The sequence below is a fragment of the Orbicella faveolata genome, unplaced genomic scaffold (genome assembly GCF_042242905.1).
Source record: "Orbicella faveolata isolate gen_17 unplaced genomic scaffold, um_ofav_v1 contig_13, whole genome shotgun sequence".
Lineage (NCBI taxonomy): Eukaryota > Metazoa > Cnidaria > Anthozoa > Scleractinia > Merulinidae > Orbicella > Orbicella faveolata.
This window is the reverse complement of record NW_028301540.1, coordinates 4,762,065-4,786,743: the sequence shown is the minus strand read 5'-3', so window position 1 is coordinate 4,786,743 and position 24,679 is coordinate 4,762,065. Positions and strand designations below refer to the sequence as shown.

The window sequence follows — 24,679 nt, the reverse complement described above, 5'->3', positions numbered from 1 at the left end:
TTCTTATAAGACTAATGTTTTTCCGACCGAGGCTGAATATTCTTAATTTTCTGCCGATTTTAAGCTGAGAAAATTCTTGTGAATATTCTTAGCGCATGACATTTCTGTTTTGGAATGTAATTTGCAGGCGTTAAAGCCTGATAACGCACTTAACTTCTTGCAGAAATGTTAGTAGCGTCGAAATACGGCTAGAGCTGTTCGTGTTGCTTTTTGGCTAGTTCTGCCGTTTAGAGAAAGGAAGAATTTCATGCGGTTTAGTTAAAAACATATAATTGTTTTGTATTTTCCACGGACAAAATTATATTTTTGCCAAAACCTTAGACGCGGATTTATTCTTAAAATATTCTCAAAATTTCGCAAATTTCAGCCTCGATATTCTTATCAATTATAGTTCTATAAACTAGTAGTAATCGTACAAAATGTCGTAGATTAAAGAATGCGTTCGAGTTTTGGTAGGCTTGGTATGTTAAAAAAAATTCTGGGGACAGCATTTTGTGCCTGAGCTGTTAGGTAGGCGTGAAATTGGTCTCCCTTCAGCAGGGGCGGAATCAAATGAATTGATTGCAAAACAGGCTTGGTATGTTAAAAAAAATTCTGGGGACAGCATTTTGTGCCTGAGCTGTTAGGTAGGCGTGAAATTTGTCTCCTTTCAGCAGGGGCGGAATCAAATGAATTGATTGCAAAACAGGCTTGGTATGTTGAAAAAAAGAAATTCTGGGGACAGCATTTTATGCCTGAGCTGTTAGGTAGGCGTGAAATTGGTCTCCCTTCAGCAGGGGCGGAATCAAATGAATAGATCGCAAAACAGGGTTGGTTTGTTAAAAAAAATTCTGGGGACAGCATTTTGTGCCTGAGCTGTTAGGTAAGCGTGAAATTGGTCTCCCTTCAGCAGGGGCGGAATCAAATGAATTGATTGCAAAACAGGCTTGGTATGTAAAAAAAAAATTCTGGGGACAGCATTTTGTGCCTGAGCTGTTAGATAGGCGTGAAATTGGTCTCCCTTCAGCAGGGGCGGAATCAAATGAATTGATTGCAAAACAGGCTTGGTATGTTAAAAAAAAAAATTCTGGGGACAGCATTTTGTGCCTGAGCTGTTAGGTAGGCGTGAAATTGGTCTCCCTTCAGCAGGGGCGGAATCAAATGAATTGATTGCAAAACAGGCTTGGTATGTTAAAAAAAATCTGGGGACAGCATTTTGTGCCTGAGCTGTTAGGTAGGCGTGAAATTGGTCTCTCTTCAGCAGGGGCGGAATCAAATGAATTGATCGCAAAACAGGGTTGACATGTTAAAAAAATTCTGGGGACAGCATTTTGTGCCTGAGCTGTTAGGTAGGCGTGAAATTGGTCTCCCTTCAGCAGGGGCGGAATCAAATGAATTGATTGCAAAACAGGCTTGGTATGTTAAAAAAAAATTCTGGGGACAGCATTTTGTGCCTGAGCTGTTAAGTAGGCGTGAAATTGGTCTCCCTTCAGCAGAAGCAAATGCAAATGAATTGATCGCAAAACAGATGTATACGAGAGGGTTGTGTTTTATATACCCAGTCGGTAGTCCGCAGTCGGTAGTCCGCAATCTGCAGTCCGCAGTCCGCAGTCCGCAGTCCGCAGTCCGCAGTCCGCAGTCCGCAGTCCGCAGTGCGTGTTCTATACTGACTGTGTAAATCGACACCAACTATGTTTGTTCCGTCGGTACGCGAGACTACGTGCTTTTAGTACCAAAACTAGGACGATTATTTTCCTTACGAACACGACTTTCAATTGCCTTGGCTTTGGGGTAACAGCTACAGGGCATTTTTGTGGTATTATTGGACCATAAAACAGGCAGATACGATTAGCAACACAACAGTTTAATCAAGCGGGTAATAGAAGAACATCGCATGGTCGACCACGAGGTCTCCACACCGTGCCGCGAAGGCTACTGGGAAATATTGTTACGCAACAGATTACAACACAATTTTCACTTCCGAAACAATGAAACGGAGGACATGTTGGTGTACCAAAGCAACCCTGTGGAAGTTGAACTCTTTTCCTATGTAAACACTTTCGTTGGGTTGATGTTACATAGTTTGTGGACACAAATCTAGGCCAGCGGAGTGAAACTCATTCCTCCTTTGATTTATTCAGCAGAAAGCAGCGTTGGTTTTGGTCGAAGAGAAGAGGGCACACAACACACAGCCAAGCTACAGCTTTCTATTCGTACGAAAAGTCGTACACATTTCGTGAAGACATGTCTACAAGGTTTTTAAATGCCATTAAACCCAAATCAAACTTTAAATAAACAACTTATCTGCTACAGTCTTCAATAAGCTACCTCGAAAAGTCGTGCACATTTCGCGAAGACAAGTCTACAAGGTTTTTAAATGCCATTAACACTGACTTCGAACTTTAAATAAACAACTTCAGTATCTGATACAGTCCACAATAGGCTTCCTCGACACCCGCAAGTCCGCAATATTGCGCAACACATACACAGAGTGTATGTCGGAGAGGATTAAAGCAAAAGAGCAAGAGACTTCGTGCCTTTGAAAATTTTTTTGAAAAATGAACAACATACAATGCGTGTACCATAGTGCCAATCGTTTTCCCACGATGTGGGAAAACGGAATTCCAACTTCCAGTTTCGTTTTTCGTTAACCCACGCCATCAGAAAAGGAAATTCGAGATTCCATTTTCGTTTTCCGTTTTCCTACTACATTGAAAGTGGAATTCCAACTTCTAATTTCGTTTTTCGTTTTCCCACAACTTTGGACAACAGAATTCTAATTGTCATTTCCTTTTTTTCGTCTTTCGTTTTTATAAGATACTGAGAAACGGAATTTGAACTTTGATCTGTGTTTTTTGTTTCTTTGTTTTGTCACTTTGGTATGTTCCCTGGACCGGAAGAATGTTGGCACTTCCTGTCGCTAACGCAGTTGTCCGTTTCGTAAACGGTCGATGCCAATTTCGCGACACTTAGAAATTTTTTAACTATCAACGAATTTTTCTCGAAGAAATTAAAGAAAAAAGAAAATTTGTAAGTAACCAACCAGTATCGAACCCGAAACCTCTGTTTCCTAACATCCCTCTTCTACTGCTACACTACCAGGTTGATCCGCCAAATCTCTGCAAAATTTAATTGTAAAACGCGACTTTCTTAAATATTAATGATGGAGTTGCCCCAACCATCAAATAAAAGCTAACCGCAAGCAAACCAGTGTGAATATGAACAATCAAGCATTTGACGAGTGCGTTTTACTCAATCAACAAATTAAAACCAGTTTCTACCTTGTCCAGGCCTATACTAAGGCAGATATGGCATCGTCCATTCTGAAAGGCTTGGTTGCCAATGATGGCATCGACCGCTAAAAATGGCATCGACCGTTTACGAAACGGGAATCCGCGTCGCTAACAATAGACCTGGAAACCACATCCTTGATGAGGTCTTTGTTCTCCGTTTTCTTATTGAGGAAAACAATAGTTATGAAGACCTTCTCAAGGTAATCAAGAACCGCTACCCGAATCTTAGGAGCTGCACAGTAGTGTGGTAAGTTTAAAAAGGTGTTTCAGTTGTCATGGTATCAAGATAATCGCGAAGAGAAGGTCAGTTGCGGATGGAACAGTCAATATCCGGTCAGTGTAAAATAAGGACTGTGGACTGCAGACTGCAGACTGCAGACTGTGGACGGCGGTAAAATGCAGACTGAGGGTGAAAATGCAGACTGCAGAGCAAGGTCGGGTTGTTCGAAAGCCGGTTAACGCTAACTCAGGATTAAAAGTTAACCGAAGTATTGATTTTTCTTGTATAAAAATGTTTTTTACTGCCCACGTTTAGTGTAGTTTGAGCTTAGTCGAGCTCAAAACTGAAGGACAAACATTAAAAACAGAAAACATGACCGAAAAGTTACAAAAGTGAAATCAAAATTCTTGTTAATCCTGGGTTAGCTTAATCGAGCTTTGAACAACCGGGCCCAGGGGTAAAATGCAGACTGTCGACTTCTTAACTGAGTCGTGCTACCGTTTCCATCACTCAGAGCTAACCATAAACAGGCTAACCGGAACATTGCGGTTAGCCTTCCAGTTGGAAGTCGATAATGAAAATGACACAGATAACACCGTCGATGTATACTTAAAAAGTCTGTAGTCTGAAGTCTGCATTTTACCCTCAGTCTTCATTTTACCTCCGGTTTCCAGTCTGCAGTCTGCGTTTTACACTGACTGGTCGATATCGAAGTAGAATGTGCCATATCGGAGATTCGTCCTTTTATGGTCCAAATCGGTCATGACAAGCCTTTGTACTGAATCCTTTTGACTTAATAGTGGGACCTAAAAAGCCATTTAATTTCGTAATTCGTGATAGTATACATAATTAAATTTCCTTGCCGACATCGATATCGTGGTAGTCCTGTTAAACAGAAGGCTTATTTTTATTAACAGTCAGCTCAATATGGTTTGTATCGGGCTGAAAAATTCGTAAATATTAGTTTTCTATAAATATAGCTGCACAGTTTTTTATGCCATTTGTTGTAATCACAACTCCGTATGTACAGTCGGTTACATACAGTTAGCTATGACGTCCAATTTGAGGATCGTAAGGGTGGAAAAAAACATATACAAGTCAAAGGAACGCTAGCGTCTGCTTAATAAACTACTGTCTTGAGATAATATTTTGAACTCGAAAACGAAAATCGAAGGTCCAATTCCGCTTTTCAATGTCTTACGAAAAAAGAAGATGAAAAACGGAAATGACTATTGCAATTCTCTTGTACAAAGTCATGGGAAATCGAAAATTAAAGTTCCAATTTCGTTTTCAATGTAGCAGGAAAACGAAAAACGAAAATAAAGGTTCGAATTCCTTTTCCGATGGCGTGAGTAAACGAAAAACGAAACTGGAAGTTTGAATTCCGTTTTCCCATGTCGTATGAAAACGGTTGGCACCAAGGTACACGCATTTAGACCCTCTACATGCATGCAGGGGCATACAATGGATCTACTCATTTAAATTTCTGTTCCCAGGCCGTGTTCCTGCTCAGTGGAAATGTAAAGGGAATCATGATTATTAACCTAATCGTAAATCAAAAAATTTTATATTCCCCGTGGTTTGAACTAGCTCAATCCCTCGCCCCTCAACTGAAAGTGAAGATAGGGCCCTGTGATCAAACCCACCTCACCCCCCAAATCCATTCCCCCTCTGCCATCCGACGTTGGTGTGGATATACATGACCCTTGAATCATTAAGTGGGTGTAATAAAACTCTGGTTTATTGTCTGCTAGCTGAGACAATTTTTTTTTTGACAGGAAAATTTGTTGGGAAGTAGAAGGTCAGACACTCTGCTGGATTTCAGCTTTTCAGTAACCATGAAATTTGTTTTTTGAAAAAAACGCCAATTTGGTTGTGTGAACCTGTGAGATACTCGATCGAACTTCCAGATCCGAGGACCCGAATGGGAATAACCGGGAGACTGCAGCAAACTTATTTCTTTTCTATATATTCTGTGTTTGAGACTCATGTGCGTTTCGTATAATTTCTCTCTTCTGATGGTGAAAAGAGTCGCTCAACTGTGGCTGAGGAGAAAAATTTACCTCAGAGACAATTTTAAAATGTGATTTGTTCCGATCATTCGCCGAAAAATGCTATCATGGTATTAGTTTATACTTCTAACATAACTAAACGCACTGATGATAGCACTGATCTCAAATTAAAGTAGGGAGGAGGGAATTCTGAATTTTTTATCATGAAGTCTTAAATTTACGCAGGGTCCCTTTTGATACCAGCCTATGGCTGACGGGGCTACCCTGCCTAAATAAATATGCTTGACTAGACTTAACTAGCTTTTATTGAGTTAATTCACAAAAAAACATCATACATTTAGGTCGCACATCCTTTCAATTCCTCAACTCTTATATTGACAAAGCAAACCCCCGGTTTCCCGATTCTTAATTTGAGCCTTTTTACTACTTTAGCGATAGCGCAGTTTCTGCTTGAATCTTTGGTTGAGGATTTCGGAATTTAAGCTCATGAAAATTTCAATTATGGCAACTTCTTGAAGATTTTAAAACCAGTCCAGTTATTTTAAGCTGCGCATGATGTTTTACTGCGCTGCTGCAGCTACGAGCAGAAAATTTGCTGCTGTAATGAGTCAGCCAGGCACTGTTAGACTTGTACGGGTATTTGAGGCCCACCACGTCACCATACTACACAGGAGAACCATCATCAACGTTCTTGGAGTATATCTCAAAGGTGGCGTACGAATAGGTCAGCCAGTCATCTCCTGTCATGGAACTGGTGACTCTACAAACACAACGAGTCCAAAATCAAGACCAGTACATTAAAATACGATGTACACTTATTGTCCTTAGTCCTTGATTGTCACTATTATTATCCTGTTTAATGTGATTGTTCTTGCTTTTTTTGAAATTTATTCTTCAAATTCTTATGTCAACTATGTAGTATTAGTTTCTTTCTTCAGGAGTGATTCATCGCTCTGTTGCTACATAGTTTGTTTGATAGTTACCGCTCCTGAAAGGTTGAGCGCTCTCTAAACAACCGTTCTACGCAAGCAGCTATACCGTCTAACAACAAAATAGGAAAAAAGTCATGATCAAATGATCAAGTTTCGATTTGAAGCTATCAGAGAATGTTTAGTCCCGATGTCTTTTCGGCTTTGGTCTTTCCTGGTGACCACTAACGACAAAGTGAGTCATTCAAGTTACTTACGATCCTACGAGACAAAGGTCTGTCATGCCCCTGGAAGAAGTGATGCAATGCAGTCGGTAACTGCTATCATAGCCGTTGGAACTGAGTGACACTGTATCGCCGCTGTTGATTGGTTCTCCGTCCGTCTTTCCCTTAGCAGTGATGGTAAGCATCATTAGCTTCGAGCAGGAGGTCCATCCTGAGGAGGTGATGATAGTGCCTTGGTAGGTTGTCCAGAAGCAGTAACCTGCACCAGCGTACAGCCACTTTTTCGAGTAGCTGCCATAAGTGTACGCCGACCGCAGAGCGATAATGTCTCCACTATTAATGATGGGATATCTGTGTCCTTTGAGAGTGAAAACAGAATCATGTACAGTCATTTCACGGGCAGCATTTTCATTAAAGGCTGCGGGTCTAACAAAGATGGCAAAACTGACTTGAAAGTGTACTAGATTTTTTTCTTTACATGCCCTGATAGTTGGCTTTCATGAAACAAACAAATTCGTGTAACTGCCAAGATCCTAAGGTTGCGTCTTACTCAGAAACTTAACAGTTACACAGGTGACAATGTGCGAAGCGATAGACAATTGGAACTCCACTTGCAGAATGATTAAGTCACATTTAATCACAGTTCAAACGTTCACGAGTTGCACTAGTAGGGACGGTGACGACAGAAGATAAATTACGGTAGCTGAACAGTTCCAAAAATAACGATGTACTAGACTTGCAGGTCGCAAAGATAGTAGTTGCGGTACAAATGAGTAGAACGAGATTAGAATGGAGTAGAGTAGTGTAGGTTCGAGCTGAAAACGATAATTAAATACAGTACTGCTAAGACACAGCATTTGGCCACATAGGCATGTAACAGACATAATAATCGGTACTTAACGACTAATTAGGCGGTTTCCAGAAAGACTTAATAGACATAACTAACAGCTTGTAGCATACAAAGGATACTGAGAACATTACATCCAAAGCCGGTATAGTTGAAAAACTGAGCTAACACCACTAGCATAGCCTGCGAACAGGCTCACGTTGGAGCACAAGCGCGCGCGGCGTACCCGCCTGCGCGAAATCGAACGGCGAAGCCGCGAGTCGATAAAGTGTCAATTTCTTAGCGCCTCTTCAGAAGACTCCTTCCCGTCGAATCGCTTTGCTCTTCGCCGTTCGCGCGTGTGACTCAAAGGTGAGCCTTCTCGCAGGCTACTACTAGCACTGAACGTATCTAGATCACCACAACAATAATTTTGTAAAAATCAGGCAACTGGTTTCGTAGGGTGACAACACTTGAACATTGAAAACTAGGTACTTGGCAATGATAACAAAAATGAAGGTAAAAGATAAGAAACTCACTCAAAGGTAGTCAAATGGTAGCCTGTAGCTGATTGATCCTCTGATCGTAGCGGTTGCGGGACAACGAACGAGTATGGTTGTTGCGAGCCGCCTTTTAAACGCGCGCATACGTGATTATGCCTGGGGCGTTGCTTGAAAGAGGGTCTGGAAGGGGGGGTTCCTGATCGCGCATTCCCGCATTTTCTTTCACGAGAACCCGCATCCCGCACTTTTTTTATCACTATCCCGAATCCCGTTTTTCTTTAACAGAACACACAGTGAAAAGTCGAATTTCTACAAAAGCTGATCATTGTAAGATGTAGATTGGCCCTTTGGATTGATATTTTGAATTTACGCCTGTTTTAAAAGGCTCCTACAAAAAAGAAATAGCTTTTCGTACCTTGTACCTTTTTGTACCGAGGCATTTACTCTTAGCGATTTCTTCTAACCCAGTGAAGGTTTTTAAGTGCTTCACGAAGTTGAATAGGTCTTTGTGTTCGTCGCCACTTAGCGGAACATTAGATTTCTCTTTGTGGATCGCCGCGGTTCTGGCACTAGAACAGGAAGTATCGCCAGTGGCCGCAAGATAAAACGAGACCAAAACTCTTACTGTAGCAGAGCTGGCATCACTATTTGCCATATCTAAGGCCAGCTGTTGAGAAAATCCCCTCAAGATTACAATAAATGTGAAGCTGTGAAGAGACTGAAGAGCTTGAGACAATTGAGCATCGAGTCAATAACTGGTATGCTATTACACCACGTGCACTTTTCTGGCAACTGGTTGAGACAAAATACCGTAAATCCTCGAATTAGCGCCCGGGGCGCTCATTTGAAATTTAGGAGAAGACGGGGGGCGCTTATTCGAGGGGGGACGCTAATTCGAGGATTTACGGTACTCTCTGACAGTTTCAATTAGATAACCATTAACCAGGCACACTCTGTAGTTTGGTTTGAAAGGAGACACGCGCTCGCCTGGTTGATTCGCTTTGGCCGCTAGAACGTTTATTTGAGTCTTGACAATTTCCCGAATTCCCAACCTGTAGAAAGAAATCCCGCATCCCGTGCCCAAATTTTGGTGAGTCCCGCTTCCTGGGGAGCAGTCAGATCCCGGATCCCGTCAAGATATTTATCATTTTCCCGATTCCCGCACCGTATTTTGGTCAAATTCCGAATCCCGAGAATATCCTTCAAGACCCTCTTGAAACGTGTGTACTACATTTTAGAAATGTTATTTCATTTCCTACACACAAATTTATCCTTGAATAAGCATGAAACGGCAAATTCCTAACCAATGCCGAATACATTTTAGCATGTTCTACGGAAACTAAAGCTATAGCTATTGATTGCTATTACAAAATGGGGGGGGAGGACGTTTCAAAACTAAGAGTTCGTAACTTTGAGGGAGACATTGTACTCGACTATGAGCGAATATTCTTCCTGCTTATCAGTGTTAAAGCGATAAAAACATGAGTATTGAGAATATCATTATTCATCAGATTTTCTTACCCTTAGACAAACCGTCCCAAACTTCTTCTATGGGAATGTTCAAGTTCACGTCAACGGTGCCCTTGACTGTCAGTTTATCGTTGGAAATGCTGTAAGTAACGGACGCTGAATGCACGCCAACCGCCAAGCAGATTGCTATAAAAACGGCCACGATAACAAACTTCATTTTGAACGACTTTGTAAAGGCTCTTTTCTCGTAAGGCGTCTCTGAACGTTGAGTATTGAAGCCCCTCTGACTTCACTACTAGTACAATGATGTTGGTTCAGAGCTGAGATGTTTAAGTATTTAGACTGTAGTCAATAGTGACTTAATAGGTTCTCTGCTCCACTTCAAAAGCATTATTGGCTCGTAGTTAGTCCTGCTAACTCATGACTATGGTGTGCAGGTCGGGGGTCAACGTCTAACTACAGTAAATATTTACTTCTGATTGAAAACTCATATGACAAGGTTCCCAGTGGTTTTCCACTCATGTTTGCATGTGATCATGGCATGCCCTGCCCCTCCTCAACTCTCTGTCAATCCAACCTTACCCTGTCTCAGTTGTGAATTACTCGTCAAGCTAAGTTGTTCTCTGCTTTGGTCGCTCACGACACTTAAACCTCGGAAAAACTCGAGGTGGGACTGCCCCACCACAATCATCTTCCAGCACCTTTACCGTAACTATCCGGGCATTGCAACAGAAACTCTCTGTGTCCTGTTATCGTACAAGTGACCTAGCCAAACTGGCCCGCGTTGCGGCTTGCTCGTCTCCAAGAAAGCAACTCTTCGCCCGTTGACACCACTGCTCCAGACCAGCTCTCGGCGATGATGGTCTCTAATGTCGACGCCAAGTTGGCGAATCCCCATGCACGATCCTTTAGCGAAAGCGTTATCTGACAATGCTGTAATTGCCAGGCTGCCAAAGCCTTTTTTCCCGTTTTCAGATCACGCGCGTAGTAACGAGGAAAAGGAAAGTGGACTTCCTAATGTCCACGTACTCACCATTCGTGATGGATGGTTTAAATCTTACCTTTCTGACCGATCGCAAAGCATCTTTTTAGACGGCTGTCTCTCTGAGAGTTCCAAGCTGCCACATGGGGTTCCTCAAGACTCATGTCTGGGACCCCTGCTATTTACGATCTATTCTAGCAAGCTATTTGAGGTGATAAAGGATCATCTACCTGTTGCACATGCGTATGCAGATGACACGCAACTCTACTTGTCCTTCAAGCCCGACACCACATCAAGTCAATCTGATGCAATCGAAGCAATGGAACTCTGCATAAAGGCAATCAGAGCGTGGATGATTACTGACAAGTTAAAGCTAAATGACGACAAAACCGAATTCTTAATAATTGGTACACGACAACAGCTTAGCAAGGTGGACATCGAGAAGTTATCGGTGGGTAATGTGAGTGTTGCACCCGTTGCTGTTGCAAGAAACCTCGGAACCTGGTTTGATACCAACTTTAGTCTAGTGACACACATTACGAAGACATGTAATGCTGCTTTTTATCATCTGCATAACATTAGACGTATTAGGAAGTTTCTTACGGTTGAGTCTACCAAGGTGCTAGTGCATACCTTCATAATGGGACGCATTGATTACTGCAACAGTCTTCTCCATGGTTTACCGACCACTCATATTAATAAGCTACAATGTGTGCAAAACGCAGCTGCTAGGCTAATTTGCTCGACTCCGCGTTTTAGTCGCATTACTCCTGTATTATATTCTTTACATTGGTTACCTGTCAGATTCAGAATTGTTTATAAGATTTTAATAATTACTTTTAAGGCCATACATGGCCAGGCACCGGACTATATTTGTAATCTTATTCGTGTTAAAAATCCCTCCTGGTATGGTCCACGCTCTAATTCTCAAGTTTTATTAGTACCACCATCCACGAAAACGAAGAAAACACTTGGTGACAGGGCATTTACTGCTGCTGCACCATCACTTTGGAACAAATTGCCGTGTGCAATGACAGATGAGGACAATTTTAACCATTTTAAGTCCAAACTAAAGACATTTTTATTTAGGAAAGCGTTTGAATAGCTCTTGATGTTTTATATACATTTTTACTAGATCCCTTGTTTTTAATATTTTAATTTTTAGCTCGCTACCTTAGCCTAATGTACATAATTATTGTAAATAATTAGTTTTAAATTTATCACACTATTCATAGCATATCGTTTAATTTATATTACTCATATGGTTTGTTAGGCGCATTTGATCATATTCACATGTTAATTTGCGCCTTAGAAATATTAAATATTATTATTATTATTATTATGCTATCTGGCTGTTTGAGAGAAGACCGGGAAGCGAGGGAAGCCTGTAGTTGCTATCAAACGATGCGACCTCCATTAAAAACCTAATGATTCTGAGGAGGAGTGTGGACAAATTGGGGAGAACAAGATTTCCAGCTTTATTTAGACACGTTCACAGGTCTACCAAAGTCCATCCGTTGTAAGTCCTGTGGTAGTTTTGATCATTTCACGAATGCATGCCTTTTTATTTCTCCCAGGTACAAGGAATCTCAGGGCCCAACCCACACCGATCAACAAAGGGGACCCCAGTGCCCGCAATCCTTGTCACATGGCTTACCAGTACCAGTGTAACAAACCTGGATTTATCGCAACCCACTCTGGAAAGGATCATACAGAGCTTTCCATCCCAGGCTCCCAACTAAAGCAAATATCCTTTACGAAGGCGCACCCGATAACCAGCGCCGCCCTCAAATAGACGCCGCATCAACAAGTCGAAATATTTCAATTTTTTATAAGCACCACGATGCTTTTTAGAGTAAATACGGTACTCGCATTTCGTCTCACAACCCAGCCCTCATCTCGGACTCGGTCGATCCTGAAATTTTAACAGCAACTAGCGACAATGACGACTAAATCCCCTTAATTATACCGATAATTGTCTCCCGTTTTTTTTTCTCTCAAAGTACAAGGAATACCGCCGCATATTTTACCACTACAAAACGAACGGGTTCTCAGTCACGTTCTTGACTCTCTGTAGAGGACTGCCCCGCGATCCAAAGTCTGGAGCGGAAGTTTCTAAAATCAAGTTTCCAGGAATGTAGTTTCTTATTCTTAAACTTATTTTTAAGCCTACATCAAGTACAGTATTTTGTGGTAGCTTTGCTTACCTGAGAAAAGAATGCTGAAATCGAGAAAAAGGGAAAAAAAAACAGAAATAAGTTTTTTTTATCACGCCTGTGTTTTTTTACGGAGTAAATGAGCATTTACGCTGACAATACGGCATGATTTGTCTTATAGTTAAAACAATTGTTTACTGCAGTCATTTTCCACGAAATCGGTTTCGCCTGTAAAGGGCGGGTGCACGTGACTAATTAATCTCGACCTTAAAATCGTGACGCGTTCGTGTTTCATTCCCTGGATTGGCTGTGTAGGGTTTATGATGACTTCATTGGTCCAGAGTACGTTACAATGGACTGCCACTAACAGGTTTCTCTATGCATTAGCTCTACGTTGTCCTGTTAAGATACTACTGACGTGTTGAGACGTGAGCAATTGTGATGATCAGTAACGTGACATAACATTCTCAATCGGTAAAGAAAAAAACCGGCATCCTGTGGTTATTCCGAGAAGCTATATCTTTCCTCCTTGCTGCCGAGAAAACCTATTCTCTACGAAAATGCGGAAGTTAAAGTTTCCATGAAAATAGGCTTATTTGTGAAGGACATTGTTTCCCGTCGAATAATCCATTTGGATTAATCAAAATTCCATTTGATCTTTTTATAAACAGCTCATTTTTTCGTTTTGAAAGTAACGTTGAACAACTTCGACACGGGGAACTAAAGTTGTTTGAAAACTTTACACTATTTTTTTCCCACATCGATGGCAGAAACATTCTCTTCGCAGTGACGTTAGAGTTATTAGGAATTTCTTGGAATCACGGGGAGTAAACCTTAAATCTTAACATTTTCTTTTAATTCCTAATCTCATAAATGACTCGTTGAGACCAATCATTTCTTAGAAGTAACTCGATACATTCAGTGTTAGATCGCATAACTAAGGTAGGTCAGTCGATAGACAAGATATTGCGCATAGCCTTGAAGCAACTGAACTACATAACAAGGAGTTCATCTGTATACATTTGTGTGGAGATTTGTCCCGTATAGTTGGTACAGACCCCGTGATAGTTTCACTGCCATCTACAAGTCTGAAGCACCGCCTATCGGCTAAAAACGATCAGGTAATAAATATCTTGTAATTCAAGGCAGTTCCAAGAACCTTTGCAAAGCCATTAATCGGAGACTGACTTGAATTCAAATGGTTTTCATTCAGCTATTTTAAGCTTTTTGAAGGCGATAAGCACACAGCATGGGAGATCCAAACGGCAACGAGGCTTTACCAAGTTCTACAGCCATAGGTAAGATGTATCCAGTGTCATTTACTGTTTTTGAGGTTTGTTGGAATTGCATTCCAGATATGGATTTCTTTTCAGATCTGTCCATCAGTCTCGAATTGGTCATTTTAAAAACTCGTTTATTAAACAAACACCGAAATTACTAAAATTATTACCATAAACTACTAGTAAAGCATTATATTTATTTATGTGAGAATTGATTCGAGATTATTTGATGCGGAACTGCCTGTCACATTTGTGTCATCATAAGCGACGTTTGACTTTACATGATTTGTTATGTCTTTCAACAGAGCTGGATGACTTCATTTTCAGTTCAATTGCATGCCAAGAACTTGTCGACGGGGAAGGTTAGTTTAAACCGAATTTATCCAGAAAAAGAGGTCCAGAGGAAAGAACATTTATTCATCTAACCATACTCAAAAGCTGTCGTATTTCAAACCTGATGACGTATGTTTTTTCCAAGAATTTTGTTGCGTTTTGTTTGAAACCTTTTCACCTTCTTCTTTATTTCCTTTGTAACGCCGAGATCGAAAATTTTGCTAATAAGTTGACGCGTTACAGGAAAAGAAAAATCGATCGGGTGAGTTTGTTTTTATTTATTTATTACTGAAGATTAATTTCGTTTTGCAGATAAATGTATAAGGGTATTGAAACAGAAACAGTAGCTGATGATAATACTGTGAGGAGAGAATTTGTTGATATTCGTAACCTAATAGTTTACAGTATAAGCAGTTTAGTGAAAGTGCAATAACCATGGTAACCACGTGTCAATCTGTATTATCGTGCAAAACCTCTCAGTGACTGAGAACTACCCGAAGTTGTAAGCAGTTAATATTTACGAGCAGAATAACAGACTTGCCTATGATGGAATAGCCTAGAACAACAATGAGCTCATTGGCAGCCAATAGCAGTTTAGGAGCAGTAAACCAAAAATGAGATCATTTGTTTAGAAACGTTTTGTGAATTGTTCGCGGGGAGGGGGGGTGGTTGGCGGGGGGGTGAGAGCTCGCATATGAAAAGGTCGGTGAAGCTTGTCTTCGTTTAGGGATGTAAATCAAGGATTCTGGTCACACTGATGGTAGTCGAGACAAAAATGCCACCATTTTTAGTAGTCAAAGTATGTTTTAGGATGCACTCGAATAAAGTTCGATCGCGAGCCACCAGATACCTTAACCCGTCTTGGGTTATGTTTTGGTGACGTATTCTTGGATTAAAACGCTGCTGTTGGAGCCAAATTCTGTCTGTTCCATTGCTCTTCGAAGATTTTATGTCCCGTAGCAAAGCCCGGTTTCCCTGCAGCCAGAGAGTTTCCCCAGGTTTGGAAAAGTGCTTTCCCAGGACAAAAACATATGAACACAATATCATGATGATACTGGTTACCCGGGGGGACTCCCATATAAAAAGGACGGGGGTGCTCGTGGAAACTTTTGAAAAGAACCCCTCAGAGGTACCAAGATCTTGTTTTGTGGGCGTGGATTGAATTTTTTTTTCACCCCTAAGGGGTACCGATTCGTACATAACACATTATCTCCTGTCATATCTTTTTCAGCTCAATACCCCAAAAGATATCGCAAAAGCTCCTGCTGTGGACCTTTTAGGGCTGATAACCCTAAAGAGGTACCAAAACCGCTATTTTAACCCTTAAAAGGTACAGCGGGCACCCCCTTCCCCCCCCCCCCCGACGCCAGGACTGATTTCTGAGCAACACTCAATAGGAAACAAAACCTTTCATAACTGAAAGTTATCTTCACATCAGCAACGCATTCCCTGATAAAGTGAGTGAAAGTGAGAAGAAGAAGGTGACATTTTTTCATGAGTTCACCCTTTCCTGGAATAATTTAGTCGGTTTAAGGTGAACACTTCCAAATTCAGGCCTTTCACTTCACTGCATAAGCTTGATGAGACTTCACATCTAAATAAATTCGCACTGAGCTTCGCACTTTATCAAACTGAACCGTGGACTTTGTCAGCGAAAATGAGCTTAAACTAAGGAAAATTTCCATCATCTAAACCCTTTTTCAACGATCGAATGAGTCTCATGATAGAAAAAAAAATTTTTTTTTAATGCTTTTGTTTCTTCAGGATATATGAAACATAGTAAGTCAGTCACCAACAATAGTTCTTTTCAGAACTACCCTCACCCGGACGATCGCACTATACGAACTATATATGAAACAATTATTAAGAATAAATTTTATTGAACGAGGAAAGAAACCTTAACCTGGTGTCGGCGTGGGTTTTCTTAATTTTACAATGAATAGCTTATGAAATTGACTAAATTATGAAACGAGACACCATATAATGGAAGCCTTTCAGTTATCGAAATGAGAAATAAAAGCTTTACTTTTCAGGCAAATTTTTGAGTGTCCACTATTGGGAAAGAATCTAGCTAGTCAGTGTTTGCTGCAAGTCCTTAGAATTCAGATCTCTCACCTCATTCCAAAGGCTTCATGAGGCTTCATATCTAAATAACTTCGCATCGAGTTTTGTACTTTATCAAACTAAACTCGTGGATTTCAGTGAGATGCCACCAGAAAGATTGTTCTCCATTTTCGGGCTTGGCATTATTTCGGATAATATCCAAGCGAAATCAAAGAGCTAGAGACTGAAGTACAGATTTCACATTGTTTGTTTCTACACGCAGGGTCATGCGACGGATCTGTTCCCTTAAATGTATTTTCCCTAGTCGAGTTCCTACTCAGTGGAAATCCAGGGGCATTCATGCTTAGTAACCTAATCCTAAGCCAGAGATTGTCTATTTCATGTGTTTGGTATAGGCGCAATCCCCGCCTCTCTGCTGAAGGAAAAGATATGGCGGCCCTATAATCACACCCACACCACCCCCCAAATCCTCCCCCCTTCCTCTTCCAACGAAGGTGTTGAGAACCACATAGTGGGTGTAATAAGATTCGTGTTTTTTGAGCCCCTCCCAGGGGGGGTACATGTTCCCATGATCCCTTGATATTTTTGGATTTTATCCCTTGTTCCCCATTAATAAAACCCGTTGTTCCCAAATATGTTTTTAGCTCATGTTCCCTTGATCCCGAAAAATTTTTGCACCGTTCCCTTGATCCCCCAAAATGTTTATCATTGTTCCCCATATTTGTTTGCTTGTTTTACCTTTCTATTCATAGTAGAAAAAATTGCTTTCGAACCGCCTCTTTCTTCTCCCTGAGATCCGCTCATGCTGTACTTCATTGGCTGCAGTTTCTGTCATCTCAACTGTCTCAGCTGCCTCTGCGACAGTTAAGACTTCATTGGTATGGTGAAGCACATCAAGGAGAAGGATAAGATCATCTTCTTCAAGCTCTAGGATATCTTCACGGTAGTTATAGCAGGTTAGGGCACAAACAATGTTGCTTACATCGACATATCTCTCTGCATCTTCCGTGAAAAGCACTGGATTGAAAGGATCTTGAATGAACACTTTGGCTTTCACCCTCTTCATGCCAACACTCACATTCTCTTGCAGACAGGCCATTATGAACAACTGACGAGTATCACTGGAATCAGCTTTAACACAGACAATCTGGCTTTGTTTGTAAAAAGTCTCTGTTGTTTCCCTATGCGGCACTGGGACTGCTGCTGCTTCACTCAGCACTGTGAAATCTAGGGGCTGTACAGTCGGAGAGTCAGTTGCATACAGATTTATGGGCAGAGTTCCTGGATTGTCCTTTGTTGTCATGTTTCGCACTGTTTTCTGGGGGACACTCTGACCATACATTGCTCTCCAGTTCTTCATTTCACTCACTTGCTTCTCAGATAGTTTGTGTGCCTTTGGAGGGCATAACTTGAGTAAATCCTTGTAATGTGTGGTGGTGAAAACCTGTGGGTAATAGGACTTGGGAGCTGTGAAGTAAGCAAATGGTGTAAAACATTGCCTCTTCAACCGTTCCTTGATTGCCCTGCTGAATCTGTAATCGAATTCAAGCTGTGATAGTTTCTCGAACTATGTCAGTTTCCGCCATCTTGAATTTTGCCACATGGAAGGAACAAGCATTCGCAAGATGCCTTGCGAAGCTCGTAATAATAATCATTTCGAAATAATCTCGCCTGGCACTCAAGTACGTAATTAGGGGCGGATCCAGGGGAGGGGTTGAGGAGGTTGCAACCCCCCCTTTGAACAGCATTTTTTTGTTTTGTTTTGTTTTGGTTATTTTGTTTGATTCTTCCTAAAAATAATAGAGTAAAATTGTTTTTTACAAAGTTGTTTCACTTCCACCATTCGAAGATGGCAAACGATGTGGCAGTCAGCAGAGAAGGAACTTCCAAGCAATCTTCTATTAGCACTTGGCGCGTGTGACGAGGATGCTTTTCCAAACATCCATCGTCTTCTGCTCATTGTGTGCATCCTACCAATCAGTAGTGCGGAAGCTGAGCGGTCCTTTCCGCTCATGAAACGGATCAAAACTTGCACCAGATCAACGATGTCTGAAGAGCGCGTTTCAGATCTCGCTGTTATTGCTATGCATTACCCTGAGAGATTCGAGGTAGACGAGATATGCGAGGTCTTTGTAAAAGCTCATCCTAGAAGACTATTTCAGGCTAAGTTGTTTGATTAATGAGGTATGTAGAGAAACGACAAATAACTATTGATGATACTGCTGTCCCTTTCAATCATGCATTATTATTTTTGGATTCCTGGCTGAGAAATAAGATAAATTCCAGATTTTATATCATGCCTTCACAACTCTTTTGAAGTCTCGGGAATGCTGCAAAGACGTTTTAGAGGGAAAAATCGGAAACATTATTTTTTGGGGGGAGGGGCATGGCTCCGGACCCCTTAAGAGCTCGTGCCAGGGGCACGGGGCCGTAACTCGCCTTCCACACCATTGGCGTTAAAGGTTACTACAACAGTGTACAACCCCCCTTTCAGAAATTCCTGGATCCGCCCCTGGTAATAGATTTATATTTTAGGGGTTCGGAAAGTTAAAAAAAAACATATTATTGAAAATAGATTGGTGTTCCCTTGTTCCCAAAAATCTACTCAAGAGTTCCCTTGTTCCCTGAAAATAAACTGAACATATCCCCTGTTCCCTGAAAGTAAATGCTCCAGTTCCCTTGTTCCCTAAAACCCCTGGGAGGGGCTCTTTTTTGTCTGCTAGCTGAAACAGGAACATTTTTTAGAAAGTAGAAAGTCACACACTCTGCTGGATTTCAGCTCAAGTTTTCGAGAACCAGAAAATCGTTTTAAAACAACGCAAATTTCGTTGTTTGAACCTGTACGTATGAGACTTGAACTTCCGAGGACCGGAATCGAAATAACCGAGTGACAGTGGACTTATTTCAGTCTTTGCTGTGTTCTGTGTTTGCCCATTTTCACTTTTCGACCGTTTTCCGCGTATAATTTCTATGTTTTGATGATAAAAAAGAGAAAGTCGCTTTACAACGGCTGAGGGGAAAATTTATCTCAGAGAAAATTTTACAAAACGTAATTTGTTCCTATCTTTTACTGTGAAATGTTTTCATGGTGGATCTGATGAACATTGATCTCACATTCTATTGAGCTCATCCACAAGAAACATCACATATTGTTTAAATTCCTCAACTCTTTTATTGGAAACAAAGCAAACCCTTGGCAACAATTCAAATGAATTTTCCCGATGCTTAAGTTTAGCCCTTTAACTCCTATAGCGATAGCGTAAAAAAAAATCTACAACTCTACAGTTTCTGTTTGAATCTTTGGTTGAGGATTCTGGAATTTCAACCTTTCAAAACTTCAGTTATGACAACTTCTTGAAGATTTTAAAGCCGGTCCAGGTGTTTTCCTTTGCGCATGATGTTTTGCTGTTGCTGCTGCAGCTACGAGCATAAAATCTGCTGCTGTACTGAGTCAGCCAGGCACTGTTAGAACTGTACGGGAATTTGAGGCCCACCACGTCACCATATTGCACAGGGCTCCCATCATCAGCGTTCTTAGAGTATATCTCAAAGGTGGCGTACGAATACCTCAGCCAGGCGCTTCCTGTCATGGAACTGGTGACTCTACAAACACAACGAGTCCAAAATTAATATTATAAACAGAACATTCTCGAGCAATCAGGACACGAAATTAAGAAAATCTTCCACTTTGGGATATGTCGATATATTATGTAACTAAATGTACCAAAATTAATGAAAGCAATTTTATGACAATCATGGAGGGAGAATTTATATCTCGAAGTTTTAATTTAAATAAAAAGGTTAAAAAAAGATTCAGGCATATAGGTGTATTACGGCTTGAGCCTATTTCGACAGGATACTACTTTAAAACTAGAGAATTGGAGTCAAGAGGTGAAGAATTTAACGTGCTCACTAGTGATCAGATCAGCAATTCACTTACGATCGTGCGCAGCAATAGCTGCTGGAGGAGGAGCTGCAATACAGTCGGTAACTGCCACCATAGTTGTTGGACTTGAATGAAACAGTATCGCCACTGTTGATTGCCTCTCCATCCGTCTTCCCCTTGGCAGTGATGGTAAACATCATTTGCTTTGAGCAGGAGGTCCATTTTGAGGAGGTCATGATAGTGCCTGGGCAGGTTGACCAGTAGCAGTAAGATGTATAACAGTACAACCAATACTTCGAGTAGCTTCCAGAAGTGTAGGCCGAGCGCAGAGCGATAGTGTCTCCACTGTTAATGGTGGGATATCTGTGACCTTCGAAAGTAAAAACAGAATCATGTGCAGTTATTTCAAGTGCAGAGTTTACAATTAAGACGAGGTGCAACAGTGGTGGCAAAACCGACTTAAAGTGTACTAGTTTTCGCATTTTCATTTCTTTTTAGTCGACTTTCACAATTACCCGGATACAATTAGAAAGTTCGTAACATTGAGTGAGACCTTGTACTCGACTATGAGCGAATATGCCTCCAGCTGATCAAAGTTTTTGCGACAAAAATGGTTGTCAGTGTTTCTTACCTTGAGACAAAGTTTCCCAAACTTCTTCTATGGGAATGTTTAAGCTCACGTCAGCAGTGCCCTTGACTGTCAGTTTATCTTTGGAAACGCTGTGCGTAACGGACGCTGAATGCACGTTAACCGCCAAATAAATTGCCATGAAAACGGCCACGATAATAAACTTCATTTTGAAAGACTTTTGATATTGGCTCTCTCGTATGGCCTCCGTTAAAGTTAAATTTCGGATCCCGACTGACTTCACAACAATGATGCTAGTTTAGAAAGTCCGTGTTTTTTAACATCCTGGAGTGAAACATGTCAGGGAAAAAAACAGTTAACGCGTTCGTTACATGTAATGCGATGTTCTAAAAATTATTCCTATGATTAGTTGTTTTTTTTTCGTAGATAAATGATCGATATTTGAGACAATAGAGTATCAATGGAAATTTGAAGCCGCCGCGTCAGTCCTCTTGCGCGGACGCCCTAGGGAATAAACTGAACCAAAACAGTGTTAGTGGCCGCTGCTATAGATTTCCGTGGATTTAGCGATCTTGGACGTACGATGTGTTCTGTTTTACTTTCTCTGAATGAAAACATTACGCGTATTAGAATATTAAAATTTTTGCCCCCCCCCCCCCCCCCCTCCCTGCGCACCACCGAAAGCCTCTTTCAGGGTTACGGATAAGAAAAGGTCGACAAAGTCTCTAGTTATTCATACAAGATCCAGTTATGAAAACAGTACAAATATCACAAGACAGGCTGCTTGCACGATTAATATTAAATATTGAGGGAGACTAACAAATCACTCAACCAAATCGCAATCATCTTCTACCTTCTTATTTATGTTTATAATTTATGCTAGGAAAGCGGCGCATACGGCACTCTTTAAAGTTCCCGTGAAAGCGACGATAAATTGAAGAGTCTTCAAGAACAATTGTGAACAGTTTAATAAATCAGCAACGGATTACAATCTGGATCTCGAAGTTGTTACATCGTTCTCGGAAGTACCTCCCCGTAGCGCTCTTTCGAGTAAATCGGTACTCGCGTTTCAGAGGCGAAAAATACTGAGACGTGGTGTGGTTGATAAGCACGCTAGACATCGAAAACCATCATCCGTGCTACACTGATTTGCGTAACAAAAAATATTGACCTATGTGGTTTCGAATCATTTCCATTTTCACCAGTCATCCAAAAATAGTAGTTAGTATGCTAGTTTCACCAATAAGCTTAAACTGAGCTAAATTCCATCGTCTGACACTTTTTCCAACGATCCTGCGAGTGTATTGATAGAAAAAATCTTCTTTGATCTATATTTTGTTTCTTCGGGATATATGAAACAAGTATTTAAAATACACCTGATTGAACCAGAATAGGAACCCTGACCCGTGTTGTCGGTGTGTGTGCGTTTTTAACTTTACAATTGATAGGAACTGATGAAACCAGAAATTGACTATAAAATTATAAAACCGGACACCATATAATGAAAGCCTTTCAGTTATCGAAATGAGAATTAAAAGTGTTACATTTTTGACGCATTTGTCGAGATTCCACTTTTTAGGAACTGATCTAGCCATACAAATTTCGCTGAAAGACACTTTAGAATTCAGAAAATGATTTAGCGCGCATTGAAACTTCCATCAGATATTTTTCGGAAAGGACATTTCACAGTGCCGTGAAACTGGTTCGAGTTCTGCACGAAGTAACGGCCGCGGAGAGGGACTGTCCTCATAGTTGGTAAAATTCTTTGTTCCACAGAATCCGAAACAAAAATTATGCTTAATAACGAGATATTCAGGCCTCTTTATTCAGAACCATCTGCCCGTTGTTCTTGTCAAGATATTTCTGTTTGGTTTGACCTGTTTTGATAAGAAAGTTTTTGAAATCTGTCAACTTGAAAAAACCGACGAAATCTGGACTATTTTGGAGGAACAAAACGGCTCAAGTATATCGATTATGGGTGCACCGCCGTGTATCTGCAGGGGGGCGCACACAAGTTATATCACACAGTTTTTCAATTCCTCAACAGTTTTAATTTGAAATAAAAACCATTCAAACAGAAACCCTTTCAAAGTGAATTTCTCTAAACTGAACCTTTTTTACTGGCGCAGACTAGCGTGCAGAAAAACTACTTCTACAGTCTATATGCTTGAATCTTTGGTTGAGGAATCCGTTCAACCAGGAACGAACTTCACCGCGGCAACTTCTTGTAGATCACGAAGCCAGTGAATTTGTCTTCCGCTGCGCACGGTATTTTACTGTTGCTACTGCAGGGGAGGGGATAGAAGTGGCGGTCCCCAGGTTGAAACGTCAGCCAGGCACGGTTGGAGCTGTATGGGTATTTGAAGCCTACAACATCACGGTTTTCCACTGGCGTACCATCCTCTGCATCGCGGGAATAGATTTGGAAAAAGGCTTTTGAAATGGTCAGCCAGTCACCTCGAGCTCTCATCTTGTCTGAAGTCCTAAAAACAAAAGCGGATCAGACATATAATTAACTTATCCTTGAATTTTCAATTTGTGGCACGAGAATAAAAGGAATCGTTAATTGTGTGCTACGAGGGAGCAATTAAACTAAAAAAAAAAACAGTGTTATGCTATATTTTGAATTGAAAATACCCTAAGTATTTTATTATTAACCATCAGGAACATTGAAAATACTAGTCTTAAACAATACAGCATTTGCGGTAAAAAATTTACGCCAGTAACTTTGCTGCCTTATTTTTTTTGGTCGTGGCCAAATACCGTAAAAAAATAGTTTTAAGATTTTCAATTGAGTTATTTCTGAATTCGAAGCGATTGTCTGATGCACTTACGATTTCACGCAGCACGTGGGCCTGGTCGAGTTGTCGCAGCTCAGCAAAAAATCCGGACCGTATTTTATGGGACTAAGTGACACGGTATCGCCACTATTAATAACACCTCCGTCCTTGGCTGTAATAGTAAATATCATTCGCTCTGGACAAGATGCCGATCCTGTGGGGTCTGCGATATTGCTGCTTCGGCAGTTAGTCCACACACAGGAAGCTTTGGTGCACTTCAGCCACTTCGGAGAGTAGGGGCCACTAGTGAAGGCCGACCGTAGAGCGATATTGTCGCCACTGTTGATGGGAGAGCTATGTCCTTGAAAGAAGAAGAGAGAAAAATGAACTTCACCAAAGCCAAGCTGACTGGCAAATATTAGCCATTTAAAGTCATTTATTTTCTAAATCAGTGACAAATTATAAGCCAAGCTTCCGAAAATATGTTTTAAATAAACGCGCTGCTTAGAAAAATTAAAGCTAATTAAAATGTGTTCCACTATGAAAAATCGTAAACCACGACGAACATCTCGAGCTCTGCCTAACGACGTTTGCACTCAGCCTACGAAAATCCGGAATAGCGAGGTTATCGTTGAGTTTTTGCGCGGTTAGATAAGCCTGCCGGCAGCCTCTGAGAATCTGTTATAAAGGTTACCCGTTTGTTTTGCGCTGGGCTTCTCAACGGACTTTGACTCGACGCCAAACGCCGCATAAAACGCTACAAACATCGCAACGACTGTAAACTTCATTTTTCAAGGTTCTTGACGTTGTAGGAAGTGTTTTTAAAAAAGATGGCTGTGAACTTTCAATGTCCAATTCTGACAAAATTTATTACAAATGATGTTTTGGTTTAAGAAATTGTTTTCGACATCGAAGCGAAACGCGTTCGTAAACGTGTTGAAGATAACAAATTAAGTTATGACACTATTTATACATTTGTAGACCAAACATCTCGTGTAATACATATTCAAAGTTCATTATAAATTCTAATAGCGCGCAATTGTTCATATATTTTACAAAACACTACTGAAGATGTGAACACTAAACTGAAACTTCTTATGAGTGCTGTCTGCAAACTCCTTAGCTCTGCTTACTCAACGTTAATATTTAGTGG

The 24,679-nt window shown here is 40.9% G+C and overlaps 2 protein-coding genes and 1 pseudogene across 2 annotated transcripts; all 3 read right to left on the bottom strand.

Moving 5' to 3' along the window:
* Positions 1–5,795: 5,795 nt before the first annotated feature.
* On the bottom strand, positions 5,796–9,871 carry LOC149114713 (uncharacterized; annotated as a pseudogene).
* Positions 9,872–19,420: 9,549 nt separating this feature from the next.
* LOC149114712 (uncharacterized) lies at positions 19,421–21,070 on the bottom strand. The gene is made up of 3 exons (XM_020753675.2): positions 20,789–21,070; positions 20,212–20,527; positions 19,421–19,874 (listed from the first exon to the last, which is right to left on the bottom strand). Exons 1-3 carry the CDS (start codon positions 20,952–20,954, stop codon positions 19,613–19,615), a joined length of 744 nt encoding a protein of 247 aa, XP_020609334.2. The 5' UTR covers positions 20,955–21,070; the 3' UTR covers positions 19,421–19,612.
* A 1,704-nt stretch (positions 21,071–22,774) lies between these two features.
* Positions 22,775–24,411, bottom strand: LOC149114711 (uncharacterized). The gene is made up of 3 exons (XM_089284172.1): positions 24,221–24,411; positions 23,581–23,887; positions 22,775–23,229 (listed from the first exon to the last, which is right to left on the bottom strand). Exons 1-3 carry the CDS (start codon positions 24,312–24,314, stop codon positions 22,956–22,958), a joined length of 675 nt encoding a protein of 224 aa, XP_089140298.1. The 5' UTR covers positions 24,315–24,411; the 3' UTR covers positions 22,775–22,955.
* Between the last annotated feature and the right edge of the window lie 268 nt (positions 24,412–24,679).

Coding starts and splice junctions, on each gene's coding strand:
- LOC149114712 (XM_020753675.2), bottom strand. CDS start 20,954: ATGAAGTTTATTATCGTGGCCGTTTTCATGGCAATTTATTTGGCGGTT. Junction 20,528..20,788: donor TTGGGAAACTTTGTCTCAAG/GTAAGAAACACT, acceptor TTACTTTCGAAG/GTCACAGATATCCCACCATT. Junction 19,875..20,211: donor AGCTATTGCTGCGCACGATC/GTAAGTGAATTG, acceptor TTGTGTTTGTAG/AGTCACCAGTTCCATGACAG.
- LOC149114711 (XM_089284172.1), bottom strand. CDS start 24,314: ATGAAGTTTACAGTCGTTGCGATGTTTGTAGCGTTTTATGCGGCGTTT. Junction 23,888..24,220: donor GCCCAGCGCAAAACAAACGG/GTAACCTTTATA, acceptor TCTTCTTTCAAG/GACATAGCTCTCCCATCAAC. Junction 23,230..23,580: donor CCCACGTGCTGCGTGAAATC/GTAAGTGCATCA, acceptor TTTTGTTTTTAG/GACTTCAGACAAGATGAGAG.